The sequence below is a fragment of the Heptranchias perlo genome, chromosome 2, assembly GCF_035084215.1.
Source record: "Heptranchias perlo isolate sHepPer1 chromosome 2, sHepPer1.hap1, whole genome shotgun sequence".
In the NCBI taxonomy this organism is placed as follows: domain Eukaryota; kingdom Metazoa; phylum Chordata; class Chondrichthyes; order Hexanchiformes; family Hexanchidae; genus Heptranchias; species Heptranchias perlo.
Genome location: NC_090326.1, coordinates 79,583,271 through 79,599,044, shown reverse-complemented (window position 1 = coordinate 79,599,044; position 15,774 = coordinate 79,583,271). Strand labels below are relative to the sequence as shown.

The following is a 15,774-nucleotide window of genomic DNA, read 5'->3' as shown; positions in this document are numbered from 1 at the left end:
AGACTGCAATTTAGTAAATAAAAACATGACTATGAGGTATTGTCATGATACACAGCAGTTATCTCTACCAGTGGAATCCTTTAGCTGCTAAACTAAAGATTTCACAAACCCACATTGATTTGTGATTATTTTATCTTAACATTTAACGATCAGTGCAGCTCACTGCTGCATTGTATTGCGGAATGGAGTGTGAAACGTGCTGGCAAGCTCCCAGTTGTTCTGCAATGATTGATGGGAAGAGTGTTGGTTGTGCCTTAAGGTATTAGCAGTTAAGTGAAGAGTTTGAACTCGGTATTCAGGGCTGTTGGATTATTCCTGCAATAACCTGCAATGCCTCTGAACATTGCATTGTATTGCAAGCAAGTTAAAACACATACCAGTATGTTCTGGGAAAATAATAATTAGGCAAGATAGGCAACACAAACAGCATATTAAGACTTTATATTCTGCTGTTTTTGTTAAACATTAAGAAAAATAGTGATAAAACCTGCTTCCACCTAAACCATTTGACAATTTTCAGTGGATTTCAAAAAGAACATCAGCTCATCATCAATAGGTGAAAAGTCCACCGTAATTTATCCAATAATTTAATCAGAATATCAAATCAATTAATCAGAAATAAAAATCTGGCTGTCCAATTGAATACTTTGAATATAAACAGAAGTTCTAAAGGCAGCCGCTGTCCCATCAATTTTCCATAAATCTCATCTGGGATGTCTAGGAAGGAGGTGAATGGAGGTGAGCTGCTTCCACAGAGGGGAGGAGAGGAAAGCTGAGAGAGACTGCAGTGGTGTACTCAGGGGTACAGTAGTTATGGTGCAGGACTAAGTAACCCAGAGGTTATGAGTTCAAATCCCACGAAGATAAATTGTAAAATTTAATTCAACTGGCACCAGGAAAAAAAGCAGTGAAAACTGCAATCTCAGTTGATTTACTAGTGTCCTTTAAATCTGGTCTCCATTTGACTCCAGTCCCCCACTACATGATGTGAGGAAGTAGCAGATCATTAGTGCAACCAGGGACAGAGAAACAGCACATAATAAGGAGTATGAGTGTGTTAAATATAGGGATAACAAATAGATGTAAATGAAGGGATCATACATAGGTATGAATAATACAAAGCTAGGGTGTGCTACATAGAGGTTTACATATAAATAGGAGAGGGATATGAAAGATTCAGATGGATTTGTAAACTAATTCCATTTTGTTCTCCTAACTATGAAATCATGCAAACCCTCTTGCTCATGACAAGAGAGATCAAATGATATCATAATTAGGAGAGAACAATGAAAGCAGCTTACAAATTCATTGGAACCCTGAGATATGTCACTGTCTTGCTTCAGTCCCCTAGGTATGTGTTAGTACCTACATAACAACATTCATTTTGTGTGAAGCACTTTGGAGCATTTGTGAGAAATATAATAAGGCATTATACACAATGCCATTAAAGTCAGTTTTTATTGCTGATTTAAAAACTCATTTTTTTTGGGTGTTTTTCAGTTTTTACTTTTAGCCTCAAAAACTGGGAGAAAATCAGGGGAAAAATCAGTTTTTACTTTACTTTGAACATAATTAAACCTCAAGAAAACAAGCAAGAGACTAACATTTAAGCTGGATGATAGCCACAGTTATTTACAAATCAGCAGTGGGGAGAAATAGGAAGGTGTGAAAAATTGATCAAAAGAAAGTCAAGTCCATCTGGAAATATCATATCTTCTGACTATAACCTAGGCTATTAAATTACCAGCATGTTTTGATTGATTATGTGTAGATCACATATCGTTTTTTCCCTCTCAACCTGTTACTTTATTTGTGTCAAAAGCATATGCAAGTACTTGAAGCTCAGAATTCACATGGTCCAGAATAAAAACATCAAACCAATTGTGCACACTAACAGCTATCATCATGGGTATTGTTTCTACTGTAACGTTGTTCTTGAACTTTACGGCAATATATTTTGCTTTCACCACATATACTGGGAGTTACAGCATTCATTTGTATCCTTAACCTATAAAAACATTATAAATGTTTATATTGGGAAAACTACTAAGATGAGTGGGAAGCTTTCACAGTCCTTGATAATGACATTGAAACATAGCAAAATAGTAATAGCCGATAAAATGGTATATCTTGCTCAATCAATTAACTTAAATATACTGAAGGCACAAATGTCATTCAGAAATGTGATTCAGAAAGCAGTCTGACTTTTCAAGTGGAGTACTCTGCTAATGAGATCATGTATGCATTCACCTGTTTTCTGATCCTGAAAGGACAGGCAGGTCACGGGATGCCTCCACATCGTGCTAGTGATATCATGTCATCATGTAACATATGTGATGATGTCAATAGCATGACGCGCATGCATCTCGAGATCATCTAAGAACAAAGAGAATTCCTCTTCGGGCAGAATTCACGTTTTCTGATCCGCCAACTCGGAAAAATGTGGGAATTTATCAGCGGAAATTGGTAAAAACTATTTTAAAGGTCTCTGTTTAAATAAATAACAGCTTTTCTAATTTCTTTTTGTGTTTCCAAAGTGGGAAGTTTCTTTGGACAAAAGTGTCATATGGGAAAATCTGGACAAAATATTGGTCCAAAACATCAGACAGGCTCATAGCTCAAATGCTTGAAAAGTTTGCTTCCCAACCAGAATCATTCCTGTGTGATGCAGATCTGCCTGTCACTCCACCCTGCCTGTCTCAGTTGAGTGAGTTTTGTCCATTTTTGGACATGCTGCTGGAAGAAGCTTTATTTGGAAACAAAAAAATTCCATTGCATGGGAAGGATCAACTGACAAAATCCAGCAAGAACCACATCTCCTGCTGGCTGATCACAGGAAGGCATCAACAGTTGTCGTGAACAAGTCCATGGCTGTGATTGTGGTCCTCTTCAAGTTAAAGAAGAAAACTTGATGCTGACTGGCTTCCAACCGGTGGGATACTGGGTCCATTATCTATACTTCACGACCTGGATGGGGGTGGAGCTGTGGGTGTGGATGGTACAAGCACGTGGAAAACATCTTATGGATCAGATAAAATGGTCCTACATTATTGAAAATTTCTTGGGCGAAGATTACAGAATCATAGAAAGGTTACAGTGTGGAAGGAGGCCATTCGGCCCATCGAGTCCACGCCAGCACTATGCAAGAGCAATCCAGCTAGTCCCACTCCCCCACCCTATCCCCGTAGCCCTGCAAATTTTTTCCTTTCAAGTACTTATCCAGTTCCCTTTTAAAGGCCATGATTGAATCTGCCTCCACCACCCCCTCGGGTAGTGCATTCCAGATCCTAACCACTCGCTGTGTAAAAAAGTTTTTCCTCATGTCACCTTTGGTTCTTTTGCCAATCACCTTAAATCTATGTCCTCAGGTTTTTGACCCTTCTGCCAATGGGAACAGTTTCACTCTGTCTGCTCTGTCTAGTCCCTTCATGATTTTGAATACCTCTATCAAATCTCCTCGCAACCTTCTCTGTTCCAAGGAGAACAACCCCAGCTTCTCCAGTCTATCCACGTAACTAAAGTCCCTCATCCCTGGAATCACTCTAGTAAATCTCTTCTGCACCCTCACTAAGGCCTTCACATCTTTCCTAAAGTACGGTGCCCAGAACTGGATTTGTGTACATATACCCCCAGATCGCTCTGTTCCTGTACCCCTTTTAGTGTTGTGCCCTCTAGTTTATATTGCCTCTTCTCGTTCTTCCTACTGAAATGTATCACTTCGCATTTTTCTGCGTTACATTTCATCTGCTACGTGTCCGTCCATGCCACCAGCCTGTCTATATCCTCTTGAAGTCTATCACTATTCTCCTCAATGTTTACTATCCTTCCAAGTTTTGTGTCATCTGCAAATTTTGAAATTGTGTCCTGTACACCCAAGTTCAAGTCATTAATATATATCAAGAAAAGTCGTGGTCCCAGCACCAACCCCTGGGGGACACCACTGTACACCTCCCTCCAGTCTGAAAAACAACCGTTCACCACCACTCTCTGTTTCATTTCACTTAGCCTATTCTGTATCCATGTTGCTCCTGCCACCTTTATTCCATGGGCCACAATCTTGATGATAAACCTACCATGCAGCACTTTATCAAATGCTTTTTGAAAGTCTATATACACCACATCAACTGCTTTGCCCTCAGCTACCCTCTCTGTAACCTCATCAAAAAACTCGATCAGGTTAGTTAAACACGATTTGCCTTTGACAAATCCGTGCTGGCTTTCCCTAATCAATCCACACTCGTCCAAGTGACTGTTAATTCTGTCCTGGATTATCGTTTCTAAAAGTTTCCCCGCCACTGAGGTTGAACTGACTGGCCTGTAGTTGCTGGGTTTACACCCTTTTTTGAACAAGGATGTAACATTTGCAATTCTCCAGTCCTTTGGCACCACCCCCGTATCTAAGGATGTAATTTGAACATAATTAAACCTCAAGAAAACAAGCAGGAGACTAACATTAATCAAGCAACGACATTACACAACATTATCTGAAGCTGAATAATTCAAATATTGCAACTAGGCAATGGAGGTAAACAATTTTGCGATAGAGTTTTGAACTGGACCCCAAAGGCAAGTGTCCTCCAAAAGGAACCACAATCACTTAATTTGTTTTCAAAATGTAATCTATACTATGTACATCAATCTGAAAAAGAGACCCATTTCTATATTTTTCTATGATTCTTGCTGATCATAAATATCACCTTGTTATTGACAATTCAGCAAAAGCTTTTGGAAATTAAGGCCTTCTGTAAGTAGTGAAATGAAGGTGGAAATATTAGAATAATCAGGTAAGGATTAGCATAAAAGCAACAATAAATACCTCGGTGAGAGTTATAGGCTGCTTTCCAGTTGTGTGGTTAGGTTGATACAGTAGACAATTCATTAACACTATCTGAATTTTAAAATTTGGTGACACCATTTACTTTCTTCCCAGTATTTGTTATTCTTTGTTTAATAAATGTTACTTGTGTGTTTTCTTTTAAAGTGATGACTTTACTGTCATGATCTAATGCTGGTTGGTAGCATCACATGCCAGGTAGAAGTAAATCATGGGGTTTTGAAGGCCTAAGTACAGCAAAATTTTGACTTATAGGAGTGAACTGCATATTTCCAATACTTTGCCTGATTACTTGCTAAGCATCGTATGCTATATTATATAATTATTTAAATTGTTCTAAAATATTCTGTCAGAAGCATATATATTGAATATGACAGTGCACAAAATAAGCTCAAAATGTAGAAAACCATAACCATATGTATTTATGTTGAATGTACTTAAAGAATAGAAAATTTGAGTTGCACTACTTTTAACCAAAGTAAAAATATAGCAGAGGGGAGAACTAGTTCACTGAACCCAATAACGGAATTTAGTAGCGATTTTATAGAAATCTTATTTAAAAAGTGATGACATCAATAGTTCTTTATGTTCACCTGTTTCTGTTCATTGCTGAAGCCTCGATGGGAGAATTTACATTTTTTTTGCTCAAAGACAAAGTTTGCAAATTTTGTTTCAAACATTTGGGGTGGATGGTGGAACCGAATTATGAGCTGACAAATGGGGATCGATTTTAACTGAGGCCGCATTAGGAGCGGGCAGGGAGTAGGGCTGAAGGGAAACCCCCGCGGAGAGTTCAGCGTGAGGACCAGGCTATTTTAATTCCCAGGCCTCATTTCTATAAAGCAGCAAAGTTGCCTGACTGAAAATGGCCAGAGTGACATCAGGGGCGGTCTGGGCAGGAGCAGAAATCGTGTTGGGAGTCCAAGGACACTGAGGAGGCAAAGGAACGGGTTCCTGGCATAAAGTTAGTGGGGAGGGGTTTTAAAGGAAGATGCTGGCGCTGGGAGGGAGAGGCAAGGACAGGGCTGAGAAGGCCCCAGGACTCCTTGCGGGGCTCAGGGGAGCACTCCTGCTCCTCTTGGCCCACAAGGATTTCACATGAAAGTAAAGTTTTGATAATCACATTGGCCTCTTTGGGCCACTCCGTGCTCTCCCACCAAGTCATGCTGTTATGTTTGACGCTATGCAGTCAATCAATAGCAGAAGAAGCAAGCCAAGGATTTTAAAAAAATTGTAATGCCTCATAGAGCCCCACAGGCCCACAAACACTGCGGCAAAGTGGCACAGTAACATCCCTCCCCCACCCTGCTGAGGCATCGGAAGTAGCACGAGAGCCTTGCCAAAAACATTTCAATAACCCTGACCACAAGATTTCAGATGGATTCAGGGATATAGGCAATGGGTTAGATGGAAGTTCCACTCTGCCCAGCTCCAGGCCTCTCCAGGAATTTTGGGGATGAAAAATGCAAAATTTATTCAAAAATCGTACCAGATTTTGGAAATTTTCTAACATTATCCAATTAAATCTAGCATGGCACAGTCAAAAGCTAAAATAGTGTGCTGCACATTCTAGAATCCCACGGGTTTGATTACTATGTTAGAATTCAATGTGATTTACAGTTAAACTTTTAGCACAAGTTAGTAAGAGCCAGTAAAAGTAATGCAGTATTTCAATTTCAAGTGTCTCCACTAAACGTAACAATGCTTTACCTCTTAATTCATCATAAGGAAATCCTGAACGTCCTACCTCTTGCATTATTGTCATCAGTTAGAATATTGATAGCCTTTCGATCTTTCTATCCCGTGCACGGTGCATGATTACGAACCATTTTCACTTATTTTGCTATAGATTTACAATTTGTATCTTAGGATGGGAAAAATGCTGGCAGACAGTGGGTTAGTTAACATCGAGAAAATCATTACTTTGAATTTAGCTTTCTGCAAATGATAATATAAAAATTTGCTTCAAATTCCTCAGACTGGTAGCAAGGGTTAAAACCTCAGAAACTTCAGTAAAATCCTGGAGAGCTGTTTAACATTCCTTGTGCTACAGCAGTTATATAAAGTATATTCAGTTAAAAAATTAACAAAAATATTTATTTCAAGAAAATCAAAAGAATAATACATTGAACTTCAAACACTATGCATGGGGCACAGATTAATGGAACATATGTTAAATAATATAATCATATAAATGTATCTATTTGATTCACCGGAAGGATTATAGCCCTTACCTGTCTCTTTGCATTCACCTTCCTCCAGGTGTATATCATTGAGCAGATGCTCCAGAATCTTCTCGGGCGTTCCTGCCACCACCACATACCTGTCAGACAGTGAAGATTCAACTGAGTCATCTTCTGCTGAGGATTGTGAAGGATTACTCCATTCATCCTCCGAATCCTCATCAATATATTTAAAATAAGGCACATCAAAAGCAGGCAAGGTCACACCAGTACTATCTTCAAAGATTTTGGAAACCTTGTCTCCTATGTAGGGATCAAAAACTCTTAGTATTGAACTTCCCATACTGTTCCCTTCTCTTATTATTTTCTTTCCAACTGCCAGCACATTACATAATATCAGTGTTGTATTACGCTCTTTCCCACTGTTAGACTACAGCTGATATGATCCATCTGGCTGTTGAGTGCTCTGCAGAGTATGTGAACCACTTACCTCCAATCATTCTGGGCACTCCCTGCTGTGGGGGCTGGGCTAGATGACGACACTTTTTTCAGGATGAGTACATCTTGGCCTCGTTCTTTCACTCGAGCTGCGCTCACTTCATCATTCTGTTATATGGGAAAAGAAGAAAAGACTGGACTTTCAAGGGATTTGCACAAGCAACTGAACAGTGCAGCTTCATCAGCTGAAACAGAAATTGCTGTGTTATACAATATTCACTTAGAAGCCTGACTTATTTTTCTCTTCAGTTAATGCTGTCTATACACAGCTAAATGCCAATTAATAGTTCATGCATGCAAAAAATGTTATTTAATTTTAATTAATGTTTTCATACACAGATTTTTTAACACAAAATAAAGATGTTTGATTTTTTTTCCATTTACTTTTCAGATTTAAAGGTGGGAGATTAAAATACAATATTCCAACTGTCAGTATTTTTTATGCTGATTTACCACAATGGGAACATTGGCAGTCTGGGCATTGACTTTGGGTGATATTAATGTAAATTTGCATATTTTGATACAGATTTAACACAGCTGAAAATATTTTATGCCAGTAGGTTAAAAATATCAACTGAGGCAATTATTGAGGTAGCAGATCAAATTAATTTACTTTACACTGCATATTTCAAATAATGACATGGTAGGTGTCAGCCATGGCCCAATGCCCCTGAGTCAGAAGGCCACAGGCTCAACTCCCACTCCAGAGGCTTGAGTGCATTATTTGAGGGAGTGCTGCAGTATCAGAGGTGCTGCCTTTTGGACTTTGCTGCGAGCACATTGCTGCTGCGTTTCCCTACATTACAACAGTGACAATACTTCATTGACTGTGAATTGCTTTGGAATATTCTGAGATTGTGAAAGGTGCTATATAAAAGCAAACTTGTTATTTCTTTCTTTCTTTACTGTACCAGCATTATAATTCAGTCAGCTGGGCCTTAAACAAGACAAAAGGTAAATACGAGTAAAGTCATATTTTTTATATCTTTTGGAAAGTATCATACTGATCATCATACACTAATACTAATGAATTTTGCCCATATTGAATGTGCACTAAATATGACTAATGACCTCCTTTGCGCATTTCAATATACTATTGCTTATTGTATATTTTTAACGGCTATGTTGAAAATGGATGCAAGTGCAACATTTACATGGAGCAAATAATTTATTGCAACAGTTGCAAGTTAAGGCACCCAACATAAATATTTTATGCATAGGAGAACCCAGAGAGAAAAAGAAGCAGCACAGGTGACTGACCATTCCTGACGCTGTTATTCACCACCACTAGGGTCATCAGACAATACACTGAAGAGTTAAGTGTACATTTGAAATAAGAGGCAGAATGGTAACAGAAGTGAGAAAAAAATAAATATCTTGTACTTCAAGACCAAAGAAAATTATACAGGTAAATATCCACTTTACTGTTAAATCAAAACATATGTCAATGTACTTATTTTCACTAAATATTTTAAAAATTTGTTCTCAGGATGTGGGTGATACTGGCAAAACCACACTTATTGCCCATCCCTAGTTGCCCTGAGAAGATGGTAGTAGCCCTTCTCCTTGAACCGCTGCAGTCGTTGTGGTGATGCTGCTTCTACATTAATGTTAGATAGGAAGTTCCAGGGCTTTGATCCAGTGACAATGAATGACCAATAATATATGTTCCAGTATCAATCATGTGTGACATGGAGGGGAACTTGGAGTTGATGGTCTTTCCACAACATTGCTATTCTTGTCTTTCTTGGTGGTAGGGCTCGCAGGGGAGGGAGGTGCTGTAAAAGTAACCTTGTTGAGTTGCTGCAGTCCATCCTGCAGCTCATACATATTGCAGCCAGAGTGCGCTAGTGGTGGATATTGAGTCCAGTAACAGGGGCACTGATCAGCCAAACTGCTCTGCCCTGGAGTGTATAGAGTTTCTTGAGTGTTGTGGCTGTGCCAATCCAGGTGAGTGGTAAGTATTCCATCACATTCCTGACTTCAGCACTGTCAATGGTGGAGAGGCTTTGAGGGATCAGGAGGTGAGCCAGTCATCGCAGAGTACCCAATCTCTTCCCTGCTCTTATAGCTGTGGGTGTTGATATGGCTAGTCCAGCCCAGTCCAACTTCTGGTCAGTGGTGACCCCAAGATGTTGATGATGAAGGACTCAGTGATTGAAGATCAAGATGAAATGGTAGGGCTTTCGATGGTCATTACCTGGCAGCGTGTGGTGTGAATGCTTTCTGCCACTTGACAGCCCAAGTCTGGATGTTGTCCAGGTCCTGCTGTAAGTTGCCATGGGCTGCTTCAAAACAGTTGTGAATGGAGCTAAACACTGTGGAATCATCAGCGAACAGCTCCACTCTAGACCTTATGACAGAGTGAAGGTCATTGATGAAGCAGCTGAAGATGGTTGGGCTGAGGACGCTTCTATGAGAAACTCCTGCAATGATGTCCTGTGGCTTTGATAATTTGTCTTTGACAACCACAACCACCTTTCCTCAGGTTATGACTCTAGCCATTGAAGGGTTTTCCCTTTGATCCTGATTGACCAGTTTTGCTAGGGCTCCTTGGTGCCATACTCAGTTGAATGCTGCCTTTAAGTCGAGGGCAGTTACTCTTGCCTCCATGTCTAGGTCAATGCTGTGACCAGATCTGGAGCTGAGTGGTTCTGACAGAACCTGAACTAAGTGTCAGTGAACAGGTTATAAGTGTAAGGAATCTTACACTTATAGTCCAACTGTTTTATTTGAAAATCACAAGCTTTCGGAGTCTTTCTCCTTCGTCAGGTGAGCGAGTGTGGGATTCCATGGAAGGTTGCCGCATTTATATTCAGAGAACAATACCTGGTGATTACAGATAATCTTTCCAACTGCCCATTGTCAAGGCAATCAAAGTGTTCAGACAGAGTGATGTTACCTACAGGACCACCGAATACACAAACGGCCAGAACACAAAACAGACAGAGAGAGAGAGAAAAACATCCGAAAGGAAGAGAAAGACAGAGAATGACCCGTTGTGTTAAAAACGGATAACTTTTTTTCGCTGGTGGGGTTACATGTAGCGTGACATGAACCCAAGATCCCGGTTGAGGCCGTCCTCATGGGTGCGGAACTTGGCTATCAATTTCTGTTCGACGATTTTGCGTTGTCGTGTGTCTCGTAGGCCGCCTTGGAGAACGCTTACCCGAAGATCGGTGGCTGAATGTCCTTGACTGCTGAAGTGTTCCCCGACTGGGAGGGAACCCTCCTGTCTGGCGATTGTTGCGCGGTGTCCGTTCATCCGTTGTCGCAGTGTCTGCATGATCTCGCCAATGTACCATGCTCCGGGGCATCCTTCGCACCCCAATACGCCAACATTTTCATGCACAAGTTCGAGCAGGACTTCTTCACTGCACAGGACCTCCAACCAACGCTATACACCAGATACATCGACGACATTTTCTTCCTATGGACCCATGGCGAAGAATCACTGAAGAGACTACACGATAACATCAACAAGTTCCATCCCACCATCAAGCTCACCATGGACTACTCCTCAGAATTGGTTTCTTTCTTGGACACACGAATCTCCATCAAAGACGGACACCTCAGCACCTCACTCTACCGCAAGCCCACGGACAACCTCACGATGCTCCACTTTTCCAGCTCCCACCCTAACCACGTCAAAGAGGCCATCCCCTATGGACAGGCCCTGCGAATACACAGGATCTGCTCAGACGAGGAGGAACGCGATGGACACCTACAGACGCTGAAAGACGCCCTCGTAAGAACGGGATATGACGCTCGACTCGTCGATCGACAGTTCCGACGGGCCACAGCGAAAAATCGCATAGACCTCCTCAGAAGACTAACATGGGACGCAACCAACAGAGTACCCTTCGTCGTCCAGTACTTCCCCAGAGCGGAGAAACTACGCCATGTTCTCCGCAGCCTTCAACATGTCATCGATGACGACGAACACCTCGCTAAGGCCATTCCCACACCTCCACTACTCGCCTTCAAACAGCCACCCAACCTCAAACAAACCATCGTTCGCAGCAAATTACCCAGCTTTCAGGAGAACAGCGTCCAGGACACCACACAACCCTGCCACGGCAACCTCTGCAAGACATGCCAGATCATCGACACAGACACCACCATCACACGAGAGGACACCACCCACCAGGTGCATGGTTCATACTCCTGTGACTCGGCCAACGTTGTCTACCTCATACGTTGCAGGAAAGGATGCCCCGGAGCATGGTACATTGCCGAGACCATGCAGACACTGCGACAACGGATGAACGGACACCGCGCAACAATCGCCAGACAGGAGGGTTCCCTCCCAGTCGGGGAACACTTCAGCAGTCAAGGACATTCAGCCACCGATCTTCGGGTAAGCGTTCTCCAAGGCGGCCTTCGAGACACACGACAATGCAAAATCGTCGAACAGAAATTGATAGCCAAGTTCCGCACCCATGAGGACGGCCTCAACCGGGATCTTGGGTTCATGTCACGCTACACGTAACCCCACCAGCGAAAAAAAGTTATCTGTTTTTAACACAACGCGTCATTCCCTGTCTTTCTCTTCCTTTCGGATGTTTCTCTCCCTCTCTCTCTCTGTTTTGTGTTCTGGCCGTTTGTGTATTCGGTGGTCCTGTAGGTAACATCACTCTGTCTGAACACTTTGATTGCCTTGACAATGGGCAGTTGGAAAGATTATCTGTAATCACCAGATATTGTTCTCTGAATATAAATGCGGTAACCTTCCATGGAATCCCACACTCGCTCACCTGACGAAGGAGAAAGCCTCCGAAAGCTTGTGATTTTCAAATAAAACAGTTGGACTATAACCTGGTGTTGTAAGATTCCTTACATTTGTCAACCCCAGTCCATCACCGGCATCTCCACATCAAGGTTATAAGTGAGTAGGTGTTGCTTGATGGCATTCTTGATGACTCTTTCCATCACTTTACTGATGATTGGGAAGAGGCTGATTGGGTTTTTTACAACTATCTGTGAGTAATTAATTCAGTCAGTGAAAAACAGTGCTCACTCTCATCGAGAGAAGCTTGTGGACAAAGTCAAAAAAGCAGTAAGTAATGCCTCTTTTTTGTACAAATGTCTATTTTTTCATTTAGATGAAGCAATGCACAAAGAAGAAAGGCACTTTGGAAGCTTAAGAGACACAAGAGCAACTATTCTTTTCAAATACTATTTCAAGTCTATTTGTATTTGATTTAATCTCTTATCTATTAAAGCTGCCTAATGTCATGACCCCCTCTCCCCCCCCCAACTCCGAAGTAACAATGACAAAAAATGTCATGAACTCTCCATGACTATCTGACACAGGAGGCAGCTTGTGTTAAATGTATAGGACCCGCTGTCATATAGCCTCAAGAATTCCATCTAATGAGTCAAATGGAAACTAACAAATCTCAGAAAGGCTTTTTGTGCAGCAGATTGTATTTAAGCCAATGTGGGAACTCAGAACTGTCACCCTTACTGGTGTGAAACAACAATTTTAACTGCCACATCAATGGTATTTTCAGTTTATTCTATGTCAGGTAAAATCTGATCACAATCAATATTTCTATAGGCCAGTTATCTTAATGTCAATGGTAGAAAAGATAATAGAACCTTTGCTCAAAGATCAGATAACAAAACATCTAGAGATGGAGAATACAATAAAAAATAGTCAGCAGAGATTTCTAAAAGGAAGGTCATGTTTAAACAGCCTCAAATTGTTTGAAGTAACAGAAAGAGTAGACAATAACAATCACAACTTGCATTTATATAGTGCCTTTAATGTAGTAAAACATCCCAATGCAGTGGATGTGGTACACATGGGGGTAGAAATTAGTCTGGGCCTGTGCATGAGCAGCACACCCTTAACAGCAATGCCCCAGGACAATTTGAAATTGGGCCTCTAAGTCTTCCGGACGAGCTGCCCGAGCCTGTCACGCCCTTCTCCAGGATTGAATTTTGGGCTGCTTGCCTCGCCGGAGCGCGATCGCCAGGACTTTGAAGTCTGTGGGGTGGGGGGGAGCATTCCTTCTCCTCCTGGCTCTACAGAAAGGCTTTTTAAAATAAAAATGAAAAATAAACTCATTACAAAGTTAGGGGCTGGTAGCAAAATGGATTGAAAGTTGGCAATAAACCAGAAAAGAAAAGATTAGTATTCCTTCTGTCTCGGACTGGCAGAAAGTGGGAAGTGGTGTCCTGCAGGGATTCATGCTAGGACCACTGTTGTTCACCATATACATAAATGATTTGGACTCAGAAATTGGGGGTATGGTATTAAACTTTGCAGATGATACCAAATCGGGGGATATAGCTAATAATGTGGAGGAATGCACCAAAATACAGGAAGATATAAACAGGCTTGCAAATTGGTTGGTTTAAATGGCAAATGAAATTCAATGTGGTGAAGTGTGCAGTGGTTCATTTTGGTAGGTTGAATAAGGAGGTCTCTTATTCCTTAGAAAGTATGGAACTAAATGGGGTAGAGGAAACAGCTACATAAATCACTAGAAGTTGTTAAGGCTATAAAGAGTGCAAAGTACTAGGGTTAATTTCTAGAGGAATAAAATACAAAAGCAGGGAGGTAATGTTAAATTTATATAGAACCTTTGTTAGACCACACTTGAGTACTGTGATATTGATGCACTGGGGAATGTGCAAAAAGGATTTACAAGGACGTTACCAGAATTGAGAGGTTGAAACGATCAGGAACGATAAGATATCTGGAAAAAATAAGACAAAGTGGAGACCTGATAGAGGTCTTTAAAGTTATGAAGGGGTTCAGTAGGGTGGATGTGGAGAAATTTTTTTCACTTGTGGGTGAGTCCAAACATGGTCTCATTAGGTCACATTTTGGGTAATGGAAAGTGTCGGCACAACGAAAACTATCTGGTGATCACCCACATTGTACCAATTACATTACAACACCTTATCTTACTTGTCTAAACAGCTCTCTGTCTACTTGTTCATTTTCAGCTGGTGATTGATTGCAGTTGCTGATTATTTTTTAGAGCCGTTACCATAACTAAATGTAAGCACATTCCTTCTGCTGACACTAAAAAACAATAAAAAAGAGCTAAATACATACTCCTTTGATCAACAAATGATATTTATTTTTTGCCCTCAAAGTTACTTTCCAGACCAAGCAAATAAATAAAACGGAGTTGAAATGAATGGTCTATCAAACCCATACTAAAAGACTGGAGAAAGCTAGTACAATAACATCTCTGCAATGAAAAGGTTGGAGTTCAATGTTCCTCAGTCTTTAACTAGTAAAGCATTTGGATGAACAAATGTCAAGGATAAGACAATAAAGACTGTTGCATATTTTGAAGTGAACTTCAAGGTTTATGTGATTAGTACATCAGTGACTCGAACCATTGCTGGAATCTGATCATAGAAGAAGACTGTCGTCAAATGGAGATCAGCCATCCCTAAGGGCAACTGATACCTTTACAAGTCTTTCTTTCAACTACTTTCAAAGTCATTCAACTACATTCAGAAACAAAAGCAGCACAGGAATATTTGTTGGACTGATGAGCTCCTTTTTTGTTAAAGAAAAACTATTCAGCCACCCAGGAAGAAAGACCAGTAATGCTAAGAGAAAGTGCCACATGAAGATAGACATTCCCAACGGACTTAAGAATCGGCCTCTCTCCCCTATTGCATTGAAGTATTAAAGTCTACATTTCTCCAACAGACTTTTGGAATTGATTTTCCTTAGAATTTATTGAGTTTTTTTTGTTAATTTTTTTGCTATAGCCTTAGTATTCTGCAGGGAATTGACTCTCATTCAGTAATGACTCATATATCATAAGTAGTTTAGTAGTCTCAGAGTAGTATGTTAACATCACTGTTTCATTCTGTGACATTTTCTTATTTCTCATATGCAGGCTCATACAATGTGAGCCTTTCTGTGATACTTCCCAAGAAGTATCACACTTTAGGAAGGATGTCAAGGCCTTACAGAGGGTGCAGAAGAGATTTACTTTTTTTTTATTCGTTCATGGGATGTGGGCATAGCTGGCAAGGCCAGCATTTATTGCCCATCCCTAATTGCCCTTGAGAAGGTGGTGGTGAACCGCCTTCTTGAACCACTGCAGTCTGTGTGATGAAGGTTCTCCCACGGTGCTGTTAGGTAGGGAGTTCCAGGATTTTGACCTAGCAAAGACGAAGGAACAGCAATATATTTCAGGGTATATTAGAGGGTAGTAGGTCTGTGGAATTTGCTGCCCCAGGAAGCTGTGGAAGCTACATCATTAAATAAATTTA

At 40.9% G+C, this 15,774-nt stretch overlaps 1 protein-coding gene across 1 annotated transcript in view; it reads right to left on the bottom strand.

The window, feature by feature from the left end:
• Positions 1–15,774, bottom strand: part of LOC137340821 (rap guanine nucleotide exchange factor 5-like) — a 208,058-nt gene that overhangs the window by 68,224 nt on the left and 124,060 nt on the right. Inside the window, exons 10-11 of the mRNA XM_068003627.1 lie at positions 7,508–7,623; positions 7,069–7,157 (exon numbers count right to left, since the gene is read on the bottom strand). Of these exons, the coding sequence (XP_067859728.1) occupies positions 7,069–7,157; positions 7,508–7,623 (205 nt within the window). The remainder of the gene's footprint in view (positions 1–7,068; positions 7,158–7,507; positions 7,624–15,774) is intronic.